This window comes from Narcine bancroftii, chromosome 2 (genome assembly GCF_036971445.1).
Source record: "Narcine bancroftii isolate sNarBan1 chromosome 2, sNarBan1.hap1, whole genome shotgun sequence".
Taxonomy (NCBI): Eukaryota; Metazoa; Chordata; class Chondrichthyes; order Torpediniformes; family Narcinidae; genus Narcine; species Narcine bancroftii.
In genome coordinates this window covers 22,258,257-22,276,500 of record NC_091470.1, presented here as the reverse complement: position 1 = coordinate 22,276,500, position 18,244 = coordinate 22,258,257, and the positions used below count along the sequence as shown (strand labels likewise).

At 44.3% G+C, this 18,244-nt stretch overlaps 1 protein-coding gene across 3 annotated transcripts; it reads right to left on the bottom strand.

The window, feature by feature from the left end:
- Positions 1-23: 23 nt before the first annotated feature.
- Positions 24-17,697, bottom strand: npc2.2 (NPC intracellular cholesterol transporter 2, tandem duplicate 2). Of its 3 annotated transcripts, XM_069916099.1 has the most exons (5): positions 17,423-17,697; positions 13,409-13,516; positions 9,313-9,485; positions 573-692; positions 24-335 (listed from the first exon to the last, which is right to left on the bottom strand). In XM_069916099.1, exons 1-5 carry the CDS (start codon positions 17,505-17,507, stop codon positions 249-251), a joined length of 573 nt encoding a protein of 190 aa, XP_069772200.1. In that variant the 5' UTR covers positions 17,508-17,697; the 3' UTR covers positions 24-248. The 3 variants fall into 3 exon arrangements, with proteins under 3 accessions (XP_069772200.1, XP_069772201.1, XP_069772202.1); XM_069916100.1 differs by lacking the exon at positions 13,409-13,516; XM_069916101.1 differs by lacking the exon at positions 573-692 and having other exon boundaries at positions 17,423-17,691.
- Positions 17,698-18,244: the final 547 nt, after the last annotated feature.

Below are 18,244 nucleotides of genomic sequence, written 5' to 3'. Positions count from 1 at the left end.
AAGAGGGGTTTAAAAAAAACATATTCAACTCTAATTCAAATGTTTATTAATCCACTCAATTGTTTAAAAAATGCAAGGCTGGGTGAGATCACTGTTTAGAAATGCATGTTAAAAACACAAAAATTAATACAAAAATATCAACATTTACCGTACTTCAATTTGGCTCAGTCTTTAAATGCACAGGTAATAGAAACTACTTGGTTACATAGTGGACAAATGGATATTGTTGCATTGGCATACACATTCATTCAGTTGCATATCTGTACAGGGATCCTCCAGCAAAAGAGGACTCTGTCAAGTTCGTCTTTCAGCTTCCATTCAACCACCAATTTAATCTGGGGAAAAGAAGACAAAATTCAGAGGTTTTAGCATAGGATTGTTATGGCCAAGCTGGCTTCCAGTTGAACGAATTTCCCTGTTCATTCCCCTTAATTCTCTCAAGTGTCTATCCAATTCACCTTCAAGCAGAGATTGATCATTTTTCCATCAACCATACAGGAGTTTGTACATTTCCCCCCTCTCCCCCCAGCACCACAATGGGCTCATGTCTCCTCCAACATCACAAGGCATACCAGTAGGTTAATGATCCATAGTTGGGTCACGGTTGGCTTGAGGGAAGAGTTGATGAGATTCGACAAAATGTGAGGAATGAGGATGCTCAGAGGTGGCAGAGCCTCAATGGGCCCCTTATGCTGCAAGCAAAACAATGAGTAAATAAATCATCCCTCATTTTCCCTTTAACCTTCTAGCCAGTTCTCAAATCTTCTCTTAATGACGACCATCCTTCTATTCGACCATCTCCCAATCTTCATAACTCCAAAATAACTCAGATTCTCCAGCCTAAGGATTGCTGTAATCCCTCGTTCAAGAACTACTCTAACAAATCACCTCACATTAAATTTCAACTGCCAATTATCTGCATAATTCATTCTCCTTACATTTTTCCTATCTTTCCCACTGTTTAATGCATTCAAGACCAGTACAATTAATGACAAATCCCAAGTTACTACATTTCGGGTCTCTCTATAGAGATTGTTTCAATGAACAAAAAGACTGGCATTTCCTAAAAACAGTTGTTTACAAATGGAACAGATTCACCCTCTTCATTCATCTGCTGTCAAATAGAATGCAAGAATGGATGCAATGTTTCAAACTGCACGCTGCAGAAAGTCATCGAATAGCTGGCTTCCATTGATGGGAAATGAAAATATACAGTTTCCTGCAGAGACATGCAGATGCTGAACTCTGCCAAAGAAGTTCAGAGGGTTAAACGGCATGAGTGGAGAAAAAAAAGAGGTTTGAAATGCCGACCATTCTTTTTCTCCCATTGAAGCTGCTGACCTGCTGAGGTCCAACAGCAGAGTGTATATAACATACCAGTTCTCATCTTTGGCCCCTTTTCCATTGGCACCCTGTTCCCAGGAACTAACTGGGAATTTACTGGGACGGGGTCCAGTGGAAAAGGAACACTGTTCAAGCGCCGGCGAGACATGACGTCATTTCATGCCAGAGATTAACCACCTCTACCCCAACTCATATCCCCGGGGTTAAAACCAGTGGAAAAGAGATGGCAGAAAGTCACCCATTTCCAGTTGAAGGTAGAACATGCCTGAAGTGCCAGTTGATAAAGTAGACAAAGACGATGCGGTCAAACAATAATCATGGCTTTTATTAGCAGAAACTCATGGTACAATAATGAAAGATAATAGGTGCATATACAGTTATATCCAAGGGGAGTGTCCTTAACAGTAGAGATAATGCACAGCCAATGTTAGTACAGCAAGGCTCGCCAGAGGGGAGACAGGCAGCTTGGCAGACATTCACCACAGTCTCCCCCCAGCAGAAGAAGGGTTAAAATCAAAAGGACAGCTGCTAGGAAAGACTGAAGCAAGCAATACATGGATACCATGTTTGGCCTTGAGATACTCTAACAGCCAAAATACACCAGTATCTAGCAAGCAATCGAAATATAATGAGATGTTTTATGAATATGTCAGCCTATCAGGTTGTTTACGAATTCTGGTGCTTCGTCTCTAAACAGGTGGCTCCTTTGCAACATTGGGAACTGGTACAGGTCCTGGGTCTGTAGTGTGGGAAAGACTGGCTTCTGGACCTGCTCCAGAATCGCCAGCGTGAGGCAGTGGAACCTCAGCATGGCCATCTGAAAGCTTACTAGGGGTCACAGGCCGGGGGGGGGTGGGGGGGGGGTGAGTCCAACCTCTTAGGCTCCCTCTTGAGTAGGGGTGCGAAGAAGGGACAAACTAACATGAGTGTAGTTGGGGTTGGTATGCAGTAGCTAAACTGGTTGGACTAGGGGGTCTGTTTTACACACCCGAGCATGGCTCTTCAGCAACACGGATCCAGGCTCAGATAAACAGGCTGGCCAGTCCATCACAGTTCCTGATTTCCTAGGAAAGGGTAACAGAGTAACCATATGTTTTTAAAGCAAGATTAAGAGTCTTCCGGACTGTAACCTTAGCCCTTTCAACCTGCCCATTGCCCTGTGGGTTGTAACTCATGGTACAGCTGGTAGCAATCCCCTTCCATAGCAGGGCTTGCCGCAGTTCAGCGCTCATGAATGCTGAGCCTCTATCGGTATGAATATAATTGGGAAAACCAAAAATGCTGAAAATTCTGTCAAGTGACTTAATGATAGACACTGACGAGACGTCAGGGCAGGGTATCGCAAAGGGAAACCTGGAATATTCGTCAATTATAGTAAGGAAATATATATTTTTGTTGTTGGAAGGTAACGGTCCTTTAAAATCTAAGCTAATCCTTTCAAAAGGTCGGGTAGCCTTGATGAGAGTGGCCTCCGGAGCTTTGAAGTATTGCGGTTTGCATTCTGTCCAAACGGGACAGCTTTTAGTCAGTTTCCTGACTTCTTCCAGAGAGTAAGGAAGATTGTTAGCCCTTATGTAGTGGAAGAACCTCGTGACTCCTGGGTGGCACAGTCTGTTATGGATCTCTTTTAGCCCCTCCAGCTGAGCACCAGCAGCAGATCGAGACAATGTGTCAGATGGATCATCTAACCTGCCCGGTCTGTACTGGATCTCATAATTACAAGTTGAGAGTTCTATTCGCCAGCTTGCCATCTTATCATTCTTGATTTTACTTTTGTGTTTAGTACTGAACATGTAGGCTACAGATTTCTGATCAGTGACAAGAGTAAATTTTCTGCCGGCTAGAAAGTGTCTCCAGTAGCGAACAGCTTCAATAATAGCCTGGGCTTCTTTTTCAATGGCAGGATGTTTAAGTTCAGGTCCGTGTAACGTGCGGGAGAAGAATGCCACAGGTCTGCCCTTTTGATTAAGGGTTCCTGCCAAGGCACAATCTGAGGCATCAGTTTCCACTTGGAATGGGACATCCTCGTCAATGGACGAGAGTGCAGCTTAGGCAATATCAGCTTTAATTCTCTCGAAAGCCTTCAAGGCCATTGGAGAGAGGAAAAGATTTAGTGTCAAACAGAGGGCGTGCCTTCGTGATGTTGTCCCGAACCCATTTGCAGTAGTAGGAAAAGAATCCCATACACCTTTTAAGGGCTTTTGCTGAGTTTGGGGGTGCTAACTTCTTAAGGGGGTCCATTCTTTCCGAGTCTGGCGGATTTCGCCCTTGCGGACAATGTAGCCCAGAATGGGTAGCTCTGTCACGTTGAACACACATTTGCCCTCGTTAAATGTAAGGTTGAGTTCTTTAGCTGTTGCTAAAAATTTCTTTAAGTTGTTGCTCAGCCTGTATTTTCCCACAGATAGTGACGTTATCCAGATAGGGAAACATACCCTGTAACTCATACGTCCTAACAATCTTATCCATTTCCCTCTGAAACACTGACACACCATTAGTGACTCCAAAAGGTACCCTTTTAAACTGGTATAACCCCCACCCCCAATCAGCCTCAAAGGCTGTATAGCACACATGTCAAACTCAAATTTGGCCCGTGATATAATTATATTTGCCCCGCAAGATCATATCAAATATGTATTAGAGCTGGCCCGCTGGCCACCGCGCCAGTATAGCGCACGCACAGCTAATACTACAAATCCCAGAATGCTTTGCAAATGCGTTGGCGCCGGCCCGTCAGCCCGCTAATCGTCCCCACCTCCTCTCTTTACTTTCATTAGTATCTGCGACCTGTCGCCGAACTCACACGTAATAAACCCCTGACGAAAAATGGCCAAACGAAAGACAGAAAACAGGACCTTTCAAGATAGGTGGGAGACAGACTATATGTTCATCATTTTAAAAGACAAACCTGTTTGTCATTGAAGCAAGTTGTTATTTTTTTTACTTGTTGGCTTGTGAAAAAAAATACATTTAAAAGGAGCATAAAGGCTATAGAGAAATATTATTTATTGAATATTTTATTTCTCATTTCTTAATGCTTCTTCTGGAAAGAGTTTAACCAAAACTATTATTAAACATTTATTTTAATAAGAAAAAGTTTAACATTACATACGTTGAAAGAAGATAAAACATGCAGATGTTATTGAAAATTTTCAATAAATATTTAGTTTGCCCCATAACTTAGTCCAAGTTTTTAATTTTGGCCCTCTGTGAATTTGAGTTCGACACCCCTGCTGTATAGGGTCATTCCTTTTTTTTTAAAAAATGGGGATTTGGTGGTAAGCTGCTTTGAGGTTGATAGTGGACTACATTTTGTATTGCGCTATCTGATTCATCATTTCATTGATGCGTGGCAGGGGGTTAGGCATCCAGGTTAGTGTAATGGTTGATTGTCTGGTGTGAATTTTCACAACTGCCACCTGTGCTCACCACGGATTCTTACTGGGTTCAATTACTCCCTCTTTAAGCAATCTCTGGGTGTCAGCTTTGATAAACTCACGATCCTCTTTGCTGTAAGAATGGCTTTTAGTGGCAATCGGCCGACACTCGGGGGATAAATCACTGAAAAGGGAGGGAGCTTTGATCTTTAATGCGGACAGACCGCAGTAACTAGCGTGGGGAATGGTAAATGTGGGTGGTGGCCCACTGAAATTTAACACTACACTGTTCATCTGAGATTGAATATCTAACCCCAGTACCACAGGGGCGCAGAGCTCTGGCATAATAAAGAGCCACACATCAGCCAGGCAATGTCCCTGCAAATTTAAAGTAACTTTACACTTGTCCCGTATTTGTAAGTTCACTACAAGCCATCGATAACTTTCGGTTCGCTGGATATCTCCGCAAATTTAAGGCTCTGGCAACTCTCTCATGGATGTAGCTGTCAGCACTCCCCGAGTCTATTAGACAGTCAAGAGTCTCACCATTCACCTCCCACTTCATAGTCGACCATTCCAGTCCGTAACATCCCCCAAGCTTTGGAGTCAGTTGAGCTATCACAGGGGATCTCACCTTGCCATCACTTGAAGTTGATTCAGCCTGCTCGTCTGAAGATTCCCCCTTTTCACAGTTGTCTTCCACTCCTGCAGCTCCAGGACACATTTTCTTGGTGCTTCTCTTCTTCTTCTTATCAGTGGGAGTACTTTTCGCCTTACCCGCTTTGACAAAGTGGCCGAGTTTCCCACAATAGCTGCAGGTAGCAAATTGAGCCAAGCACTTCTGTCTGGGGTGCCAGCTCTTATCACAGAAGTAGCATTTTACAGAGTTTGCCTTTTTCTTTCCTTCGGGGTTCCAGCACTCCATGATGTTTCCTTTTCAGTTTCTAGCATTTCACTGGACCGCATTGCTCTTCCCAGTGTTTTGGTTAGAGTGACTGGTTAAGGTCTCCGTCTCCAGCAGCCTCTGTCGGATGTAACTGGAGTCAATCCCGTTGACAAAAGCATCCAGCTTCAAGGCATTGCGGTGTTGTTGCACATTGACTGCCCTGACATCACATTCGTTTGCCAGCGAGTCGCGGGGCAGTGCATAGGCAGCATCACTTTCCCTTGGTTTCTGGCGTCTAGTCAGCAACTGGTGTCGAGCAAGCACCACGATCCGTGGCGCTGTATAGTAAGCAGTCAGACGTTCCCGGGCTATAGCCAGAGTGGTAGCTCCTGGCGAAAGGGACCTCACCCAGCAGAGAGTTCAGGTGGCCCCACTGTATCGCCTCATCGACCACGTTGTTTCGAGCCATGTAGTAATCTAGTAATGAACAAGTGGTTGAAAATTTCTCTGGCCCTCGGGGCAGACTGGTCGATTATCAGCTGCTCTGGCTTGAGGGCTGCGTCCATTTCTGCTAATAAAATTGAAGTGCCAGTTGAAGTAGACAAAGACGATGCGGTCAAACAATAATCATGGCTTTTATTAGCAGAAACTCATGGTACAATAATGAAAGACAATAGGTGCATATACAGTTATATCCAAGGGGAGTGTCCTTAACGGTAGAGAGAATCCACAGCCAATGTTAGTACAGCAAGGCTCTCCAGAGGGGAGACAGGCAGCTTGGCAGACATTCACCACCACGCCAAATCCTGGGGATGAGTGTGTTCAGTGAAAAAGCAATTACTGTCCCAGTTAAGGGCAGCCCAGTGGAAACAGCATAAAAGGCTTCCTATCCCAGGACACTGCACGGCCAATTAACTGGGATGCCAGTGGAAAAGGGGCCTTTGTTTTACATTTGACTCATCAGATTGGGAAGACATTTGTCCAAATCAACATTGGTCCTGTATATGGTAAGTGACTACATGCAAGAACGGCAATCCTTGCTGATCATCCAATCATAAAAGCATTGATGAACAATATAGTTGTTATTGAAGTGGTTTGTAACTGTTCAGGAAGTGATTTTGCTATGTGAAAGAACATTAAACATGTACTTTATAATTAAACAAATATTTTCTTCTGGAACCATTCCAAGTTTTCCACTATGAAACCTTTCTTTAAATCACAAAATAATCAACGCAAAACAGGCAATTGGCTACATTATCTCTGCTTTAAAAATGAATTGCCGTGCTATTACAAACCTCTCTAATAAATGCCAACTAGATTTAAAATTCTTAAAAAAACTTCATAGAGCAACAGTTTTTAAATGTTAATTAACCAATAAAACAAAGCTCAAGTGAGCAAGTGGCAATTATCCACAGTACCAATGACTGGAGTTCTCCCGCCCCCTCCCCACCCCCCAATCAACGTGATTTACCGGGATCGTTGTCTGAAGAGGGCACGCAAAATCATTGAGGACCCCTACCACCCCACACGCAGCATGTTTCAGCAACTCCCTTTCAAGAAGTACCAGTGTCAGCCCCTCTAGGCTGAGAAACAGCTTCTTCCCACAGGCAGTGAGAATGCTGAACGACCAAAGAAACTGCTCACACTGACCACCCGAGACTCTCATTCATGAAACAATATTTCTTTATTTGCATAGATGAAGTACCTGTCATGCATATGTATTGTTTATCTGTATGTGTGTTATGTCTGAAGTAAAACACGAAAATCTGCAAACACTGTGGTTGAAGTAAAAATGCAAAGCTGGAGAAACCCACCGATCAAGCAGTATCCTTTACATACCAAAGTTAAAATACATATCCGACGTTTCGGGCTTGAGCCCTTCATCAAGGTATGGCAGAATTTCGGCAGGCATCCAAACAAAAAAGTTGGAGGTGGGGGGGGGGGGTGGGGGGTAAGGGTGATCGCAAAAGCAGGAAATGACAGATGGAGAAGGAAGGGAGGGGACAGCAGTGATCAGGGTGGGGAGGAGAACTGGAAAAGGAGAAGAGAAGGGGGGGAGGGGTAAAAAGGTAGGCAGGTTAGCAGAAACCAGAAAAGTCAATGTTAATGCCATCTGGCTGGAGAGTGCCCAGACGGAAAATCTGGTGTTGCGTTTCCAATTTGCAGGTGGTCTTGGTGCGAGAGTACACAAGGCCACGGACAGACATGTGAGTATGGGAATGGGACACAGAACTGAACTGGTTGGCTACTGGGAGGTCTCAGTCACTGGTGCAGATGGAGGGCAGGTGATCAGCAAAGTGATCTTCCAATTTGCACCCAGTCTCTCCGACATACAGAAGGCCACAAAGGGAGCACCGAATGCAGTAAAGGAGCACTGGATACATAAATAAAGTGTTGCTTCACTTGAAAGGCCTGTTTGGGGCTACAGACTGAGGTAAGGGAGGAGATGTGGGCACGTGTGGCACCTCCTGTGGCCACAAGGGAAGGTACTGGGTTGGGGGGGGGGGGTGGTGAGATGGAATTGGTGGAGAGGGATGAGTGCACAAGAAATTAATGGAGGGAGTAGTTCCTATGGAAGGCAGTGAGGGGAGGAGAGGGGAAGATGTGTCTGGTTGTGGGATCCTGTTGTAAGTGCCAGAAATTTCAGAGGATAATGTGTTGGATGTGGATGATGGTGGAGTGGTAGGTAAGGATAAGGGGAATTCTATGTTTGTTGCATTTGGGGGCAGAGGGCACCAAGGCAGAAGAGTGGGAAATGGAGAAGATGCAGGAGAAGGCGAAGTTGATGATGGTGGAGGGGAATCTATGTTTGTGGAAGAAGACAGATATTTAGGAAAATCTGGACAGGAAGATTTCATCTTGGGAACAAATGTGCCAGAGGCAGAGAAATTGAGAGAAGGGGATGGAATTCTTGCAGGAGAAAGGGTGTGAGGAAGTGTAGTCAAGGTAGTTGTGAGAGTTGGTGGGCTTATAATACATGCCAGTTGAAAGCTGGTCTCCCCAGATGGAGACAGAAAGATCCAGGAAGGGGAGAATGTTGTCAGAGATGGACCAAGTAAGTTTGAGATCGGGGCGAAGTGGATGAAGTTGACAAACTCATCATGGGTGCAAGAGGCTGCCCCCCAATGTTGTCATCAATACACTGAAGGAAGAGCTGAGGGGTCGGCTTGCAGCATACAGTATGTTTTGCACTGAGGACCGGAGAATGCTGTTTCGTCAGATTGCACTTGTACAGTCAGATGGCATTAAACTTGACAATATGGCTTTCACACAACAAAAACATGTGAACAAGATTTTCCAGTAATATGTCCCTCCAGCAAAGAGTAATGAGCTCAACAACATGGAAGTTCTTACACTAATCTGAGAATTGTCTCATTCACATGCAAGGCATGGTGACAGCTATTGAAACGGTTGTAGAAGAGTTAGTCACACCCCAATTGTGTTGGAGCAGCCACATTATTACTGGTCAGATTTTGGAATCTCAGTTTGCTTAAAAGCGGCATATACTAAGGTACAGAAAAATGGACACATCTTGAAGATACACCATCACTTCACTGGACGAAGCAGAGCTCCATTCCAAAGGGACTTGGGTAGAAAATACCGATTGGTAAAGTATATAATATCAAAAGCTTAGCCCAAATATTACTTTGTCGAAACAATGATCAAGTTTATGACATTAGGATTCATGTGTTTTACGATACTTACTGACGGGTATTCACTTTTTACTCGCAAGTGGTTGAGGTAGTGGTAGTTTTGATCATTCCGAATGGGACACTGAACTCCAGATCTACAACCATCAGCGTTAGGAATATTAAATGGAATTGGAATGCCACTCACAATGCCATAAACAACAGCCTCTGTGCTTTCACTTGATGTTTCTGTGAAAGAAATTGCAATTATTAGTCCTCATTTATTCAAGTCTGAGTTTCAGACAAAGGTCACCATTTCTGCTAACTGGGACACAAAGAACAAGCTTCTCAATGCAAATCAAAAGGAAATCATTTCTCAGGACTTTCTCATTTTCAAGCAATGGAATACAGTTGCATTTTAGAAAGTTTCTCAAGCTCTGCTAAAACACTGAGGCCAATATATCGATGGAGTTTAAAAAGCATTTACCAGTGATTTTTCTTCAGAATTATGCACAATGTATCACAAATCAGACAAGGCAAGTAAGGTGGATCCAATAATTTGAGATGCACATGATGTATTTGTATTTACTTGAGTCTTTTAAAGTCAGACAAGGCTATCTTTCTATAATTTTATCATCCAGTCTAGTTATATATACTCATACTCATCCTTGGAACCCTTGTGCTCTGAATTTTGTATTTTTCTGGATTTCGGAAAACCAGATTTAAGCCCATCCGAATTGTGCTGCCATATCCACTCCCCCCTTTTTCCAGTCGCACTGCTGACTCGCCCCCCCCACCTCCCCCCCACCCGGCCTGACTCGTGCTGCTGTTCTCCCCTCCCCCCCTCGCGCTGCCGGTCTCTCTCCCCACTTGCCAGATTTTGGAGCTTTCCGGATTTTAGATGTCCGGATAAAGGATTGTGTACCTGTACCAAAGTGGTACACAACTAGTGGCTTCTCTAAGTTTCTTTCAATAACAATTTTTCTTTTCATGAAACGCTCTTCTCAGTCAGTTCCTGATCTATTACAGCAAGAGTACTTACCTCCACATTTTGTATTACAAAACCCCCTTGAACCTCAGGTGACCACTTAGCCCAAGACGTACACTCTGTGGGTCCAAGTCTGAACTTACTCTCGCCAACTATTTCAATTCCTCACAGCACTTCCACACAGACAAGTCTGTCCTCAGCCTCAGCCATTGCCAGGGTGGAATCAAACATAAACCCAAGGATTAACACATCATATTCTTCCTGGACAGCCTTAAATGCAAGCAAGGCATTCATTTTTTTCTAATTTTAGGTAACTTCCACTGGTACCTTGTTCCACAGTTTCCATCTCTTTACCATGATCTGTTCTTGTTTTTTCTCCTCAACTTTCTAATGGTCTCTCCCTCTACCATCTTCTGTCCAATTACCCATCATCTCTTGGCCCTTCCCCAATTCTATCTTTTGTATGAATGCAATATTAGTCCCGACCTGAAACATAGATGACTATTTTTGCCCTTGAACGTTGCCTGGACCTCTGAGTTTCTCCAGCATCTCAATGTTATTATAAAACACCCTCCCTCATTCTTTTCTTCATAAACTTGGAGATCCCAATTTCTTTTCTTTGTGCCCTAAAATGGACTTTCACTCACCTTCCACAGAGTCAGGTACCTGCCCTGGTTTCCAGTGAAGCCACATTTTAATTTCAAAATTCTCATCCTCATTTTCAAACACATTTAATTCATCCAAACCTATAGCCAAGATATTTATATGGAACCTTTTTTCTGTTGATTATTTAAACTTGAAACACAATGGTTAGCTATAGCTTTGGCTTCCAAGGTCCAAAGCTCTAAAGATTTCCCACCAACCAACTCCCCAACCCCCCCCCCGCAAAAAAAAAAACTGTAACCTACCTTAAAACCCACTTGCTTAAACAAAAACACTTTTTTTTTGGTCATCTTGTGGCAGAGTCAATTTTCACTTTTGAAAATACTAATTCAAAGTAATATTGTTACTGAAGGTCCCTGACCTTTCCAATGGCTGCCCTCACATCTCCAAGTAAGGCCTCTATAACTTTCTTTGCAAAATAGAAGCCCAATTTCTGTTCTTTACTGATAGTCTGTAAAATATTTTACCCCAAACATCTGTTCAATTCCCTTTTGAAATCCCTGACTGAATTTCCACAACCCTTGCAGGCATCATTACTTGACAACTTTTCTCAGCACCTCCCATCAAAAGATCTGTCCACATGCACAACCTACAGCTGTGAATATTTATTTTTATTACCACTTTTTCCAAGACATACATTTATATTTATTAACACTTCTTTTGTCTTGCATTTGTGGTCATTTAAACTTTTGGCAAATCAGTAGGTGTATTTTACATACCCATTTGGATGGAGCAAGTATGAATTCTTGTGCATCCATTGTATTTATGTATATCACAATAAACTCACATTGTTAAATCCATACCCCTACTGTAAGTAATAATAGGGGTTTTCCCACTGAGAGTGGGTGAGATACCAACCAGAGGACATGGGTTAAGAGTGAAAGGGGAAAAGTTTAGGGGAATGTCTTCACACCAGACCCTTTTGCACTGAAAAGCATCGTTACTGCCGTATACACGACCTGCCTTTGGAATCCAGCTTGCTTGTTCACACAGAATAGAGAAAAGCCAGACCCATGAGTCCTTTTACACAGCAAATCGGCTTCCCGAAGCAAAAGAGGTGGGACGTGTAGCACAGCAGTGTTGGTGCCTAGTGTGATATTATGTTGAGAAAAGAATCAGATTTGTTGGGTCTGGTCACAAGGGTTCGTAATCACACGTGGCTTTTATTAACACTCAACAATTATAGAAGGGTGTAGGAAAATGTTAAGTGGAATGAAACACATACGCAGTTTATAAAGGAGGGTGGGACAACGTTATAAGAATAAAACACATGCACACAGACTATTTCTGTTGATTTTAGCAATTTTCACAGATAGATATTCAAACCTAAAAAATACAATTGTTATGGCTGCCAATATTGAGGTTACAGAACAGTTTTGCATTATAGCAACTGCAGCTATCTGCAAACAAATGCATGCCAATATTAAGTGTCTGTAAATGTAATGAACAGCACCCCTTTCACACACTTCTATAGACCGCAAGGCAGAGGAGCAGTAATTGTGTATTGTTTAACATTTTCCTACCAACCTTTATAAATTGTTTTATTCCCGTTAAAATTCTCCCATGCTCTTCTACACATTGTTGTATGTTGATAAAAGCTACGTGTCATTGCAGACCCTTGTGTCCAGACCCACCAAATCTGATTCACACAGGCAGTGCCGACATTCGCACACTATGCACCTAGTAGTGTCCCCTGCTCTACTCGCTACCGATTATGAACCTTTTGTGGACCCAACATCGCGACATCATCTTTCCTTGCTGTTGTGACCCGGACTTTTTTCATACAGAGCATGAAAGGTGGAAAAAAGCTGGCTTTCAAGCTCTATGTAAAAGGGGCTACAGAGTGGTGGGAGAGTGGAACAAGCTGCCAGCTGAGGTGGTGAATGCAGACTCAATTTTAGCATCTGAGAAAAATCTGGACAGGTACATGGATGGGTGAGGTAGGGCTATGGACTGGGTGCAGGTCACTGGGACTAGGCTCCTCCCCTCCTGTCCTTCCCTCCACCATTTAGTTTGGGCACCTGCTCATACCTCGAGGAAAGGCTCAAGCCTCAAATGACCATTTTCTTTTAGACATACAGCAGGGTAACAGGCCATTTCGACCCATGAGCTCAATTACACTCAATTAACATACAAATCCCGGTATGTTTCAAACAGTGGAAGGAAATCAGAGCCCCCAGGGAAAACCCACGCAGACAGGGGGTGAACGTATCAACTCCTAACAAACCCCGGTCCCAATCGCTGGCGCTCTAACAACGTAGCGCTAACTGTGCCAGCCCTAACTTATAAAGTACACTGTTTGATCTGATGAGTTTCTCACCAGCTTTGTGTGTTGACCTCCTGCAGTGCTAATCGTGTTATCATTTAGAGAATAAAGAACAGCTACAGGGGGAACAGACCCTCTGTTTTGGCAGAGAATTCGCATATTCAACAGCTTTCTTCTGAGCTACATGGATTTCACAATTTTAAACTGTGACTAGGTCTCTTTTTGACAATTTTATACTAAAATGTTATGGCTTACTGCTGACAAAGGACACATTCACGGCGTAGGAGTGCCCTTTACGAAGTCTGCATGGCAGAGTCGGACAGGGTGTGATATCCACTGTAACGATTCTTCCAGTTGTAGATCCTGCAATGCAAATTAGTTAAAAAATGAATTGGAAATATAGAATCGGGGTCATTCAGCCAAACTCCTACATCTAAGACTCACTGGCTGGAGATTTGCAGATATTTTCAACTTCTCGCTACTTGGATCTGAAGTCGCCACCTGCTTCCAAAGGACAACAAACAGCTCAAGGAAAACAAGACGAGTCGCCTTAACAATTATGGCTGGTGGCACTTACAGTAAAAAAAACACCCCTGGGATCTGACCCCTACGGAAATTGGTAGACGTGGATAAGTGAATTTTCTCGTTGCTGCGCGATTGGGGAGGCGCATCGATTTTAAACTTTTGTATTTTTTAAAAAACTTTTTATTTTCCGCAATTTTTTTTGGCCAGTTGCTTGAACTCTGGGTCTATAGAGGAAATCAACTCCTGCTTCTGGAAGGCCGTGGACCCACTTCATTCACCTCTCGTCACAGCAGGTGGATGCCGTCCTGCTGGCCCTCCACTCAGCCACGTCAGGCTGTCGTTCATGGACAACAGCTCAGCGTTCAACACCAGCAAAACTTTGTTTTTTTGTCACACCCGCAAAACCCGATATGAAACTCAGGTCTCTTTTGTCTCTTTGCAACGGGGTTGTTGCTTTTGCCCAAACTGCAACTGAATTTCCCTATCCTTTTTAAATTAAAAAAAAATTTCGACACAGAGCACAGTTACAGACCCTTCCAGCCCCCGAGTCTGTGGCGTCTAATTACACCCAATTAACATACAAGCCCATACGTTTTTATGAATGGTGGGAGGAAACCGGAGTCCCCGGGGAAAACCCACGCAGACACAGGGAGCACGTACAAACTCCCGCTCTATTAACCCTTTCCCTGTCTTGACAGATTGTGGCAAGTCAATGTATACTCTGGTAGTTAGTGTATCTCATAGACCTGTTTGGCTCCAGCAAGAATTGTTGAGCATTGTTCAGGACAATAGACAATTCCGAATCAGAGAAACATGTGGAAGGGGAGAAGGAACTGTCAACATTTCAGGTCAAGACCCTGAATCAGGACTAAGAGGAAAGGAAAAGATAAAGAGACGAATCAGAATTTATTGTCACAAACCTGTCAGGGCAGCATTACAGGCGCCAAATTACATTTACAAATCCGAACCCTTTCCTATTCACATATCTTTTAAACATTGCACCTCTACCACTTTCTCCGGTTTTATGTCCTGTGCGGAAAGATTTGCCGCTCAGGTAACTTTTAAATGATTCCCCTCTCACCTTCAGCCCATGCTCTCTAATTACAGACTGTGACCATCCACCTTATCTGTGTACGTCATGATCTGATAAACGTCAATAAGGTCACTCCTCAGCCTCTGTGGCCTCAGGGAGAACAGACCCAGCCAATCCAGTCTCTCCTTGTCACTCAAAGGCCCTTGAGTCCCAGATTATAGAAACAAAAAATGCAGATGCCGGATTCTTGAACAAGCAATGAGTTTCTGGAGGTATTCAGCAACCGTATCAGTCAGGGTGGGATCCTTTATTGAGGTTAAAGAGGAAGTGATATTACATATACAATGGGTGAAAGAAGCTGGGTGTTGCCAAGAGGTGATGGGGTATGGGCAGAAGGTGGGTCCATATAGAGATAGAAACAGTGGAATAGATAAAGGCCTGGGTTATTCAAAAGGGCAAAAACAAATCAATGTTTTTGTTAGACCAATTAATGTTGGAAGTTATAATAGACAGATAAATAGTTAAATTTTAGTGATCCACTGATTAAGATTTTAAATAATATAATGCGCAAAAATATTTGATTTGGGATCAATGGTCCTTTACCTCCACTCAACTATTGTCACTCCCTTACCTGAAAAGGTGTAAACAAGGAATCTTTGGCTTGGCTTCGCGGACGAAGATTTATGGAGGGGGTAAAAAGTCCACGTCAGCTGCAGGCTTGTTTGTGGCTGACCAGTCCGATGCGGGACAGGCAGACACGATTGCAGCGGTTGCAAGGGAAAATTGGTTGGTTGGGGTTGGGTGTTGGGTTTTTCCTCCTTTGCCTTTTGTCAGTGAGGTGGGCTCTGCGGTCTTCTTCAAAGGAGGCTGCTGCCCGCCAAACTGTGAGGCGCCAAGATGCACGGTTTGAGGCGTTATCAGCCCACTGGCGGTGGTCAATGTGGCAGGCACCAAGAGATTTCTTTAGGCAGTCCTTGTACCTTTTCTTTGGTGCACCTCTGTCACGGTGGCCAGTGGAGAGCTCGCCATATAATACGATGGAATAAACAAGGAATAAACCTTGCTCAAACCAGATTTTTTAATCAAAAAGTCCCAATCACAGCCAGGAAAGATGCAAAGCAGCTGACTATGATTTGCTCGGCTATATTATTCTCTGTCATTTGTTTGTGGTCATAACCAAAGCAATCAGCCAGCAACAAAAGTGTTTGAAAGAAGAGATCCAGTTAAAAGAGTTGGAGAAAAATAGAAATAATGTATGAAATTTTCAAGCACTTAAAATAAACAGCATTCAATAAGTTTCCTATGCTCATAAGAATGAATGCTGTAGCAATTAACAAAGTTCTTTTAAACTACCACAAACAACATCCATAACATATTTGCAAAGTGCAACAAAAGTGACAAAATAAAAAATATATAGATTCTACAAGAAATCAGCATTTCGGAAAAGAGAAAGAGTTTAATACTCCAGATCACATCAACGTTTAATGTTTTATTGGAGAACAGAATAAAGAAACAAACCATTGGGGAACTCTGCAGGCAGAATAACATGTGGAAGGGGAGAAGGAACTGTCAACAATTCAGGTCAAGATCCTGAATCAGGACTAAGAGGAAAGGAAAAGATAAAGAGACGAGACAGGGGCCAGTAACTAATACTGGGTCGTGGAAGTAAAACATGAGAGACCAAGGTGGGGGACGTGGAGGATCAAGCAGATGTTTGATGAGGTTATTCACACAAAAAAAACCTGGTTTAGCACAATTTTAAAAATGGGCACAAAGGAGCCTGCCTACCTGCTTTTTGCTCATACTTTGACAAAGGGCTCAGGTCCAAAACATTGATTATATATCTTTGCCCTCCTAAAGGTCATTGCAGGATCTGCTAGTTTCTCCATTACGAACATTGTATCCACGCAGGATGTGAAATTGGTATATTACATCGTTTATAGTTAACTTTATATTTTCCTGTAACACTCTTATTCAGTTTTGCATTACCTGGTTTGATTTACCTGAATAGCACACAAAAGTTTTTTTTACTGCAAACCCCTACAAATCCTTTGACATCTACATTTGCAAAAGTGGAATTACAAGGCCCAATTCAGACTTAATTGCATAATCAAGTCTTAAGCCCCTTTCACACTTGCATCCCAGTAAATCGGCCGTTCAGTGTCCCGGGATAGGAATGGGGGTTTGGCCTTTTACACTAGTCTTAACCGGGACACTGAACTCTTTCACACTTGCAGGGGTTTATCCCCGACGTTTGGTCTGTTCAACCTTTAATCGGAAGTGCCTGCAACGTTGCTGTTCGCATCACACTTGCCTGATCTCAACACCGGTGTCTGCAGACGCCGGAGTTTGTACGAGGGGGCGAGGCGGGCAACCCCGGCGTGAGATAACGTCGTCCAACGCCGGCTTTGAGCAGATTTTGCTTTCACACTGACCACTTTAAAGGTCGATTGGCGTTCGATTCCTGGGATCACTGGTAAGCGGGAAAGGGGCTTCATACAGTAACTAGAACACAATTTGAAATTATATCACATTTCAAAAATACCCAGGAAAAAGACTGATTCGACTCCTTTAAAAAGAACATACTATTTTGAAGACAGGACATATGGTCATGTAAAAGGTGGTGTGGTTTGATGTGCGGTGGGGTGGGGGTGGGGAGAAGGTTTCCAGAAAAGGATCTTTTGAGGAGGGAATTTCCTTCTTAGACTCACCGCAGTCTTTAAACTTGACCGGTTGGGCCACACACAAAGCCGCCAGGACCATGAGACCAACAGCCACCCGCCATCCGAGCTCCATACCCCACTGTCACCCGGCTCAATCTGCGGGGATAGTGAGCAGCCTGTCGCCGCCAAAACCCAGTTTAAAAGCACTGCCATCCATTCCCTGCTTCATAAGGTGGCACTGGATCTCCCGGCGGGCTACCCGCCCACTTGGGTGGGTCGGTCCCCATCTCCCACCCCCTCTCCTGGGCTGGCTCGGTCCCCATCTCCTGGGCTGGGTCTGTCCCCATCTCCCTCCCCCTTCTCTTGGGCTGGGTCTGTCCCCATCTCCCTCCCCCTTCTCTTGGGCTGGCTCCCTCCCCCTTCTCTTGGGCTGGCTCCCGCCCCCTTCTCTTGGGCTGGCTCCCTCCCCCTTCTCTTGGGCTGGCTCCCTCCCCCTTCTCTTGGGCTGGCTCCCTCCCCCTTCTCTTGGGCTGGCTCCCTCCCCCTTCTCTTGGGCTGGCTCCCTCCCCCTTCTCTTGGGCTGGCTCCCTCCCCCTTCTCTTGGGCTGGGTCTGTCCCCATCTCCCTCCCCCTTCTCTTGGGCTGGCTCCCGCCCCCTTCTCTTGGGCTGGCTCCCTCCCCCTTCTCTTGGGCTGGCTCCCTCCCCCTTCTCTTGGGCTGGCTCCCTCCCCCTTCTCTTGGGCTGGCTCCCTCCCCCTTCTCTTGGGCTGGCTCCCTCCCCCTTCTCTTGGGCTGGCTCCCTCCCCCTTCTCTTGGGCTGGTCCCTTCTCCCCTTCTGGGCTGGGCCCATCTCTGTCACCCCTTCCCTGG